The sequence below is a fragment of the Pongo pygmaeus genome, chromosome 12, assembly GCF_028885625.2.
Source record: "Pongo pygmaeus isolate AG05252 chromosome 12, NHGRI_mPonPyg2-v2.0_pri, whole genome shotgun sequence".
Taxonomy (NCBI): Eukaryota; Metazoa; Chordata; class Mammalia; order Primates; family Hominidae; genus Pongo; species Pongo pygmaeus.
In genome coordinates, this window is record NC_072385.2 from 63,310,382 (window position 1) to 63,321,704 (window position 11,323).

General features: G+C 38.0%; 1 protein-coding gene across 16 annotated transcripts in view; it reads left to right on the plus strand.

Annotated features, from left to right (window-relative positions):
* TIA1 (TIA1 cytotoxic granule associated RNA binding protein) overlaps positions 1–8,886 on the plus strand; it is a 200,176-nt gene extending 191,290 nt beyond the window's left edge. For 10 of the 16 annotated variants that reach the window (XM_063648599.1, XM_054475144.2, XM_054475146.2 and 7 more), the window contains 6 exons: positions 2,130–2,238; positions 2,625–2,720; positions 2,833–2,917; positions 3,628–3,751; positions 4,613–4,758; positions 6,254–8,886. In XM_063648599.1, coding sequence (XP_063504669.1) covers positions 2,130–2,238; positions 2,625–2,720; positions 2,833–2,917; positions 3,628–3,751; positions 4,613–4,758; positions 6,254–6,380 — 687 coding nt within the window. In that variant the 3' untranslated portion in view covers positions 6,381–8,886. Of the gene's footprint in view, positions 1–2,129; positions 2,372–2,624; positions 2,721–2,832; positions 2,918–3,627; positions 3,752–3,888; positions 4,553–4,612; positions 4,759–6,253 lie in introns of those variants that run through there. The other 6 variants (XM_054475147.2, XM_054475145.2, XM_063648597.1 and 3 more) reach the window with 4 other exon arrangements.
* Positions 8,887–11,323: the final 2,437 nt, after the last annotated feature.

An 11,323-nucleotide genomic window follows, 5' to 3' on the forward strand; every position in this document is an offset into this window, starting at 1 on the left:
GTCATAGGCTCTTTCTCTAGTCTGCATGAATTTTGTATCTTCAGTCTACTTCTCTGTGTTCCACATTTATTAACAAATGGTCTTCATTTATATGTCTCACAGGCATCTCAAAGTTTTTTCTTAATGGAGCTTTTTGTTTCTTCCTCAGACCTGTTCCCCTTTTCTTTCCTAGTCTTTCTCCGCATTTCAGTAAATGCTGTCTTTCCAATTTCTCTAGAGGAACCTAAGAGTTAACGTTTTCTCTCCTTTTGCTTGTGGTATCCCCTCCAGCCCCCATTATTTTGGCCTTGAGTTTAAGTTACATTCACTGCTACTGCAATGCTCCTGGCCACCAACACTTTTTAAAAATGTAGAATATTGCACAAGTTTCATAAAGTATCTTTATCCCCTTACTACCCATTATCCTAAGCCATTCTCCTCTTAGCACTAAGAATGGCCTTCTTGCCGGGTGCAGTGGCTCATGCCTGTAATCCCAGCACTTTGGGAAGCCGAGGCAGGCGGATCACGAGGTCAGGAGATCGAGACCATCCTGTCTAACACGGTGAAACCCTGTCTCTACTAAAAAATAAAAAAAATTAGCCGGGCTCCGTGGCTGGCGCCTGTACAGGAGAATGGCTGGAACCCGGGAGGCGGAGCTTGCAGTGAGCCAAGATCGCGCCACTGCACTCCAGCCTGGGAGACAGAGCAAGACTCCATCTCAAAAAAAAAAAAAAAAAAAAAGAATGGTGATTCCTTGCTTAAAATCTTGATGATTCCTTGCTTAAAATCTTTCAGTTTCATTCTCTGACATTCTTTTTTGCTCGCTAGATTCCACTGAAACTAGTCTTTCACATGCTGCTTTCAGATGCATACCAAACTTTTGTGCCTTAACACACTTTGCAATACTTTTCTCTCCACTGGGGCTTTCTTCCTCTCAGGCTCAGTTTAAATGTCATTTCAGAGAGACCTTTCTTATTCATCCTGTCTGTAGTAGATCCTTGTGCCCATATTCTCTATCTCAGCCTCATAGGTCTTACCACAATTTGTAATTGCTTTATTTGTTCCCCACAAAAGAATGTAAGAGACCATGTATACTTGTTTACCAGTGTGTCCCTAGCTCTTAACCGCATGCCTGGAACATAACTGTTCAATATTTATTTGTTGGATGAATGAGAAACCAAATATTGTTAACAAGCTTGTTAGATTGTTTAAAGTAAGATTTTCTTCTATAGTAGTCTGAGTTGCATGAACTTTATAATATCTACCTCATTAGGGCTGTTGGGCTCAGGACCTTTTCAGATTATTAATGTTCCCAAAGTTTAATATTCAAATAAGAGAAAAACAATATAAAAGCACCATTGGGTTGGGTGTGGTGGCTCATGCCTGTAATCCTAGCACTTTGGGAAGCTGAGGTGGACAGATCACTTGAGGTCAGAAGTTTGAGACCAGGGCCGGGCACAGTGGCTCACGCCTGTAATCCCAGCACTTTGGGAGGCCGAGTTGGGAGGATCACGAGGTCAGGAGATCGAGACCATCCTGGCTAACATGGCGAAACCCCATCTCTACTAAAAATACAAAAAATGAGCCAGGCGTGGTGGCGGGTGCCTGTAGTCCCAGCTACTTGGGAGGCTGAGGCAGGAGAATGGCGTGAACCCGGGAGGCGGAGCTTGCAGTGAGCTGAGATCACGCCACTGCACTCCAGCCTGGGCCACAGAGCGAGACTTAAAAAAAAAAAAAAAAAGAAGAAGTTCGAGACCAGCCTGGCCAATATGGCGAAACCCCATCTCTACTACAAATACAAAAATTAGCCAGGCATGGTGGTGGATGCCTGTAATGCCAGCTACTCAGGAGGCTGAGGTAGGAGAATCGTTTGAATCCAGTTGGCAGAGGTTGCAGTGACCCAAGATCACACCACTGCACTCCATCCTGGGTGACAGAGCGAGACTCTATCTCAAAAAATAAATAAAATAAAAAATTTAAAAATATAAAAAGCACCATTGCATTTTAGGAAAGCTATCATATGTTGTGTATTTCATAAAGCATTTTCACTTAAACATTTGTGAAAAGCACCAAGTTTTCTCTACTGCTAAAAGTTGTTTAACATCAACTAATAGTGACTTCTTTATTGTTTCTAATGTTGTACGGAACAGGATGCTGAAAACGCCATTCAACAGATGGGTGGCCAGTGGCTTGGTGGAAGACAAATCAGAACTAACTGGGCAACCCGAAAGCCTCCCGCTCCAAAGAGTACATATGAGTGTAGGTGTATTGGAGAAGAAAAGGAAATGTGGAATTTTGGAGAAAAATACACTAGATTTTAAATGTTAGAGCTGTTCCCGGAGACTTATTGCAGAAATAGATGAGAAGCAAATCAAGACTACTATTCAAAAATGTACTTAGTTTTCATTTTTGTAATTATAAATAATATTATTTCTAATGTCAAGTCTCCTATTAAATAGAAAATACTGGGTAATTTTTTAGACATTCGTGGGGGAGGTTTAATCCTGAACTGAAGTATAATATGTGTAATATAAGCATTTTGATCAAGGTTAATGTTACCTTTACAGTAGTGTAGTGAATGCTGCTTTTCTCTTTCTGCACATTTTATTTAATGAATTAAAGACATAAACCTTTTCTCTCACCAGCAAATACCAAACAGCTATCATATGATGAGGTTGTAAATCAGTCTAGTCCAAGCAACTGTACTGTATACTGTGGAGGTGTTACTTCTGGGCTAACAGGTATGGGAGGCCTTCCCTGTGTGGCATTAATTTTTAAAGTGCAAAGCTTAATATTTGTAGGATTTTTATAGAACTTAGTGTGATTTGTTTGTTTTGGTTTTTTGTCTAACAGAACAACTAATGCGTCAGACTTTTTCACCCTTTGGACAAATAATGGAAATTCGAGTCTTTCCAGATAAAGGATATTCATTTGTTCGGTAGGGATGGTTTTTTTTAAAAACTTTTTTCTTGGTAATGTAACTGGAAAACCAGAAAATAAATGAAAAATAAACTTTTTCCTCCAAAATATTTTTTGAACATGCACCTCGTTTTCTTAAAAATTTACCTTGGTTATAAAGAAGTTGAAATTTTGGCCGGGTGCGGTGACTCACGCCTGTATTCCCAGCACTTTGGGAGGCCGAGACGGGTGGATCACTGTCATGAGTTTGAGACCAGTCTGGCCAACATAGTGAAACCCCGTCTCTACTAAGAATACAAAAATACAAAAATTAGCCGGGCATGGCGGCGCATGCCTGTAATCACAGCTACTCGGGAGGCTGAGGCAGGAGAATCACTTGAACCCAGGAGGTGGAGGTTGCAGTGAGCCAAGATCACAATCACTGCACTCCCGCATGGGCAACAGAGCCAGACTCCGTCTCAAAAAAAAAATTGAAATTTCTCTAGCATCTAGCGTATTTGCCTCTGTGATTTTATAGCTCCCTCCCTAAGGGAAGGAGCCAGTGAAACACATTCTCTGTTAACACAAGTTTCCCCAGAACTACAAGATCTTTGAAAAAAATAGCAAAGAAAATATGCCATGTTACGCAAACTGTTTTACCTCAGACTCACCTTGATTTTTAAAAATAGGTTTTATTCATAAATATTTAAAAGAATTTGTATTGGTGATTCTTAATATTGTTTTCAATAGGTTCAATTCCCATGAAAGTGCAGCACATGCAATTGTTTCTGTTAATGGTACTACCATTGAAGGTCATGTTGTGAAATGCTATTGGGGCAAAGAAACTCTTGATATGATAAATCCCGTGCAACAGGTGAGAGGGTTCTTAACTTTGAGAAGTAATTGTTGGGCTAATAATGTTATTTTAAGGTGAAGATTGTTGATAATCCTTGTTAATAAGTTTCAAGCTAAAATGATAGTATATAAGGGCTCTTCCTACATGTATTATAGTTCCAGAATGGTGTTTCATGGATTGCAGTGGTGACATGATGAATGTGACTGCCTCAATTGACTCATGCTCACACAGTGGATTTTAAAATGCTCCAAGAAACCTAAAAGGGTATTACATCTTTTTTTAATACTTGGTAGATTTATTCACATACTATTTGGAGAACTCACAAGCATGCTTGACTCAACTGAAACAAAAATAAAGCTGTAAATATAGTTATGGCCTTGGCATTTTTCTTCCAGATTTTGCTGCCTTTTTTTTTTTCCAGGCAGCTTTAGTGGTTCAAACTTGATTCCACAAAGATTTCTATGAGGAAACTGTAAATGGAGCACAGAGATGGGAGTAAGCAAATCCTAAACTATATAAGTGTCTTAAGTAAGCTGAATATAGAAATAACTAATCTCATCTTCCCTATCTAAAGGAAACAATCATGTGGATAGTATACAAAACACTTAAACATTCTACTAAGTTTAACATTTATTACTAGGGTATCAACTGATGCCTTCCAAAAACTATGCCATTCAGAGTATCACGTAGAGTTACAGCAGTATAACCTCACTTTTTTTTTTTTTTTTTTTTTTTTCCCCCAGCAGTCAACTCTTGTTTATCCTGTCATTTTAATTGTAATGATGGCCCTGTGTGTTTTGGCTAAGAATTTGTGGTATCAACATATTAGGATTGTATATATACAGTTAACTTCAAGTAATACTAAATTTTATTTAATAGCAGAATCAAATTGGATATCCCCAACCTTATGGCCAGTGGGGCCAGTGGTATGGAAATGCACAACAAATTGGCCAGTATATGCCTAATGGTTGGCAAGTTCCTGCATATGGAATGTATGGCCAGGCATGGAACCAGCAAGGATTTAAGTAAGCATATCTGATCTCTTCCTTTACTAACCTTTGAAAATGTCTAAAGAAATTTTAAGTAGGAAGAAATTTTAAGAATTAGTGGGTAATAGGGCCTCTTATGTAAAGCATAACTATAGCCTTGAAAGAACTTAAAATTGTTTTTTAGTAAGAAAATAAGAGCTTAATAGTTGTTAAGCTTTTCACATGACTAATGGTCACTTAGCCATTCTTATATACACTGAGTTTGATGCTAGTTGTTGTATTAATTATGCTTTTTTCTGTACAAAGGGTTTTTTCAATATGCATTGTTATATTGCAAGCTTCCTTATACACCCTAAATTACACTATTTTACTTACATTTCTGAAAAACACACTGGAAATAAAAATACTTGGGAGGTTAAAAAGGAATTTAGTGGGCCAGGCGTGGTGGTTCCTGCCTGTAATCCCGGCATTTTGGGAGGCTGAAGTCAGTGGATCACTTGAGGCCAGGAGTTTGCGACCAGCCTGGCCAACATGGCAAAACCCCACCTCTGCCAAAAATACAAAAATTAGCCAGGTGTAGTGGTGCACACCAGTAGTTCCAGCTATTTGGGAGGCTGAGGCAGGAGAATCACTTGAACCTGGGAGGCGGAGGTTGCAGTGAGCTGAGACCACACCACTGCACTCCAGTCTGGGCAACAGAGCAAGACTCTGTCTCAAAAAAAAAAAAAAGGATTTTGTGGTCGGGCACGGTGGCTTATGCCTATAATCCTAGCACTTTGGAAGGCCAAGACAGGCGGATCACTTGAGTCTAGGAGTTTAAGATCAGCCTGGGCAACATGGCGAAATCTGATCTCTACGAAAGGTACAAAAAAAATTAGCCAGGCGTGGTGGTTGCATGCCTGTAATCCCAGCTGTTCGGGAGACTGAGGTAGGAGAATCGCTTGAGCGCGGAGATGTAGGTTGCAGTGAGCTGAGATCATACCACTGTACTCCAGCCTGGGTGACAGAATGAAAACCTGTCTCAAAAAAAAAAAAAAAAAAAAAAATCTTGTAATGTTATGAATTTTTATGAGCTTTCATATGCTAATAATGGTTTTGATTTCTTCTTTGAGTAGTATAATGTTCTTTTTTCGTTGTAGGGAACCTACCTGACTCTTCCAGGTAGTGGTTTCCTCAACAAATATGTCCAACCAAGATATAGAGATGAGATGGATAGTTTTCTTTTCCAAGAATGGGGTTAGGTTTTTCTATATTCAAAGGAGATGAATATTGATAAGTTCAGGGTATTTTCTTAGCTTTAATTTCTAACAAAATTAAACTGTCCAAATTAAACATACAGGGATGCTTGTTTTTAAGAGAAAAAAACCTTAGTAAGAGCTTTCATTTTCCCTAGCATAAATTATTCTATTTGGGATTAAGAAAAAGTATGTTTCCCATTTCCCATATTTGTTCTTGTTGTTTGTTCTTGCCAATACTTTATTTTAATCAGTGGATTTCCTCTCCCCTCTGCTTCTTTCACATTCTCCACCAGTCAGACACAGTCTTCTGCACCATGGATGGGACCAAATTATGGAGTGCAACCACCTCAAGGGCAAAATGGCAGCATGTTGCCCAATCAGCCTTCTGGGTATCGAGTGGCAGGGTATGAAACCCAGTGAAAAAGGACTCCAGAATCTAAAGCCAGTGGCTTGAGGCTACAGGGAGTGTAGTAAAGCCGTTGTTTACTTAAAGATTTATCAAATCAGTCAGTGCAAATGTCAGATACAATGTATTTATTTAAAAGATTCATTTTTAATCATGAAATTATCATCCACATTGTTTTAAAAAGAAACAAGATGCTGGATGTCTGCCAATTTTTGCCTTCATTACCTTTTTTGATAAAGTTTCTCAGATCCTTGTTTCAAACACAAATGCAGGGATTGCTGCCACTTTTTAACTATTAAGAGGCAGAAAATTGCACAATATTGAACTTTTTTCCACTGAAGTAGTGTGCAGTTCTAGTTTGCATTCCTGATATGATTTAAAACATGTAATATAAAGATGTTAAAAAAAAACCAAAACTGTGCAGAGTCTAGAAGTTCTTTGTCATCTTCAGCTTGTGCACAATTCTGTTTTAGGTTAAAATAAAAGCATTGTTTGAGCTGTCCCATCTCCACTGTTATCCCTTTGGGGTTTTTTAATATAAATTATTAGTTTACGTCATTTTTGTATCTACATCTTTTTTCACAAATTTGTCTTGCCTTATTAAAGTTCTGTAAAATATACTTAAATGGAAAAAATGATGTTCATTTAGATTGAAAACTTTTCTCAGATGGATTGATAATTGCATTCATCTTGTGTTTTATATGAGAAGGTGCCTCAAGAATTTCCTGTTGGATTTGTTTAAAAGGATTTTTATCTTTCGTGATAAACTTTGCTGTGTACCAGGAACTATAAAAAAAAAACTTGTTACTAAAGAAAATATCTGAAATGTGATAAGTTCTTATGCCATGTTAATTTCATGTGTCAACTTCAACATTTACATGTATTATTTCATTATGTAAAATGTTTTAGCAATTTAATATTTTGCACAGTTAGCAAACTTTGTATGTCATTTCCTTCAAGGCATCATGCAGAGTTGACATGAGATTTATAAGGTTTTAAGTTGTTTGCATGTGAAAATCAAATACATACTTTGGTAGTCTTTGAATACAAAGTCATCTGCTCTTGTTTTTCAAGAATTTTGAGACACAAAGTTGTATGTAAAGGAATATATTAATTTGCCGTTTTCTAGGTAGATTTGCTCAAAAAGAGTGAATCAACTTAATATGTACAAATGATAGCTGTGAAACTGTAGAATATCTTTGTGTCAGGCTTGGAGTTCATTGTTACCTCCAAATTTTGCCTGAAGGACCAGCTGGGCAAAGCATTTTTTAAATGTTCAGAGGCCAAAAGATAAACAAAAAAAAAACCTTAAAATCCTACCTCTTTAAACAGCCTTCAAATAAGAGAATCCTCAGTGCAATCATTATTTTGATTCTTTTGGTACCTGTTTTCCTGGAGTTCCCGATTTTATTATTTTGGGGTGGCTCCAAGCATTAAGAGGTTTAATCTTTGATGGCATTGTTCTAGTTTTGAAATTTCTAGTATATTTCAGAGTCTTTTAGAAGACTTGTGTGCGAAGTTTCACTTTGTTTTCAGTGAAGATCACAAACCTCCTTCTTCCTTGACTCAGAGAGGAAAGGTCCCAGTATACATATTTGAGTGGTTGATGGTTTTCAAGACCTTCAGGGAGCTCCCTGCATTTTACCTAGAAACAGAAAAGGCCTGCAAAATCTTAAGTTTCCTGGCCTGCATTTCCCGGGTAGGGGCAAATGACTCCAAGCTGGTCTCTAAGCCAATACCCTTGTAAACCAGAGCCCAGGAAAGACAGCTCAAGTGTATAATTCTCTGGAGCTCAATTCTATGCAGTTGTGCTGATACTTCATTAAGTCACTATGTATTTTTAAGTGTTGATACATTAAAAGTCGCTTTATGGAAGATGAGTAAATTTTTTAAATACTTGGAAATTTTATTTCCTTGTTAACTTCTACAGATCAGGGCATGCAACCAAAAGCAGCTTAAATGAAATATTTAAAAAATATATCAGGAAGCTATTTTTAGATTTCTTCTGGCTTATGTTTCCACTTTAGGACCCTCATTTTTCTCTTATTAAAAAAAATTATTTCCTGTACTTCTCATGGACTGCAGGGTAAATTATTTGGGCGTAAATAATTTAAATAGTTTTCTTTCATTTTGACTATCCCCAGTAATAACAGTTTTTATTATCCAGCATATTGGCTTATTGCACAAATCTTAAAATGTACATTGACTGCTTTTTGAGAAGAAAGTGGTATCAGTACTCGATGAAAAGGTTACTACTGAACAAATTCACATTTCAGGAACACCTCTATCTTTGGTTTAAATCTTACTCTTAGTTTTTCAGTCTAAAAATTATACTGGTATTAGTATCAGGTAAGGAAATTAAAGTTTTTAAAATGGTTTCATTCTCTGCAATATGCAAAATTTAGATTTTACTTTCTGGTACTGTAAAGAACCTGAAGTGATTCACACTTAATGGGTGACTAATCCAGTATTCTTTACCCTGAATGTTTGGATATTAAAGTTCCTTTATGTTTTCTATAACCTGTGGGATCTTCTTGCAGTGATTATTGTGTGTGAGATTTTTTTCTTTTTGGTCTATCCATATTGTTATATTCACTCAGGTATTTTTTTTTTTTAATCTTATTCCAGAATCAGTGGTTTATATTGGGTTACTGTTTAACACCAAATGGAATTGGCATTCTGCAGATTTAATTAATTATGAAACCAGAGTCTCATTTTCCTTGCTGATACTTGTTGAAAATGAGATTCACATTCTAGTCTTTATTTTCCTCCTGTTTTGTCCCTGTGCTTGTACATCTTCCTTTTATTTGTGTGTTATAGTTCTATTCCATTTGAGAAGGCAGTTGGTAAGAACTAGATCACATGTACAAAGACAGGTTTACTAAGTGCTGTACAGTGGTCCTGAGGTTACAGTTGAATTAGAAAAACGAAATGTACTTATAGGAAATAAGAAAGCAAACCTTTCAAATGAGAGTGATGATTTCTTTAAAAAAAATCAGTTTCTTTCTCTCTTAAATAATGTTCTTTATTTCACGAAATCATCAATCTTAAGCATGAGCAGGGATAAACAACTCCTAGAAGGAACTCAATTCATTCTTCCTGGATTTTCTCTGTGTTATTAAATCACAAAAATGATAGTCCCCAATCGTTTCTTTATAGGAGGTTATTACATTTTATTACAGTCACTGCATTTTGACTGTTGTGTTTAGAATTTGATTGTACATCCAAAATGATGAGTTTCAATTTAAGAGCCTTAATAAAATGTGTGAGTGTGTCTCAAATAGGTTTTTCTACCTTCATTTGAAGACCTTAATTCATATTCATATGAATTAACCAAACAGGAAATTCATATGTATTATATGTACTCATATGTATTAACCAAACAGGAAAACAACAGGTGTCAATGGTAGCAGGTTTTTGTAAACCTTTTTTTTTTTTTGAGATGATGTCTCACTATTGTCCCCCAGGCTGGAGTGCAATGGCGTGATTTTGGCTCACTGCAACCTCTGCCTCCTGGGTTCAAGCCAGTCTCTTGCCTCAGCCTCCTAAGTAGCTGGGATTACAGGCTCCTGCCACCAAGCCTGGCTAACTTTTGTGTTTTCAGTACAGACAGGGTTTCACAATATTGGCCAGGTTGGTCTTGAACTCCTGATCTCAGGTGATCCACTTGGCTTGATCTCTCAAAGTGCTGGGATTACAGGTGTGAGCCACCACGCCCAGCCTTTTTTTTAAAAAAAAAAAAAAGGCTTAATTCACTTCATTGTTCGTGTATAAAAATCTGTTTTTTTGGGTTTTTTGTTTGTTTGTTTGTTTGAGACGAAGTCTCTCTCTGTCACCCAGGCTGGAGTGCGGTGGCACACTCTCAGCTCACTGCAGCCTCTGCCTCCTGGCTTCAAGTGATTCTCCTGCCTCAGCCTCCTGAGTAGCTAGGACTACAGGCATGTGCCACCTTACCCAGCTGAATTTTTGTATTTTTAGTAGAAATAGGGTTTTGCCATGTTGGACAGGCTGGTCTCAAACTCCTGACCTCAGGTGATCCACCTGCCTCAGCCTCCTAAAGTGCTGGGATTACAGGAGTGAGCCACTGCGCCCAGCCAATGGTAGCATTTGTTGAGTGTCTTACAGTTATTTGAAATTTCTGCTCACTCAAATGGCTGTTTGCAGCACTAGCTTCAGAGATAAGATATTCCCAAGATTGCCAGTAATTAATTACACTATGGCTCCTAAAGTTGGAGGGTGAAGTTAATGAGATAGTAAATTCAACTTTAAAAAGGAAAAAGCAAACTTACTTTACTAGGTAATGCTGTTCAGAAAATAGAGATTAAGCACAATTTTGTATACTGGATAAATGAGATCCTTAGCTATTTATCCTTGTTCAGCTCTAGAATGCCAACAGCCAGACATGCCCACCAGGCAGGATGTTGGAGGATCCTTCTGTGGTAAAACTAAGTGACTCTTGAGAGACAACAGTTACGGACATTTAAGAGCACCCACCAAAAATGCCAACTGGCCACCATTCCCTCTACAGCCTGTCAATAAGGCCTGCCCATGTGCACAAATCTTCCAGACAGGTTTTTAGTGCTTCACTTTTACATAGGGATGGGAAAATACCACTAGAAATTTGAGGAAAACTTTGATTGTGAAAGGTAGCTCTAAACAAAAAGCAACTCTCAATCAGAAAATTTCCAGGAACTGGAATGTCCCCAGATAAAAGATGTTCTATTCAAGAAATTACGGCCGGGCTCGGTGGCTCACGCCTATAATCCCAGCACTTTGGGAGGCCGAGGCAAGTGGATCACCTGAGGTCGGGAGTTCGAGACCAACCTGGCCAACATGGTGAAACCCTGTCTCTACAAAAAATACAAAACTAGGCAGGGCACAGTGGCTCACGCCTGCAATCCTAGCACTTTGGGAGGCCGAGGCAGGCGGGTCACCTGAGGTCAGGAGTTCAAGACCA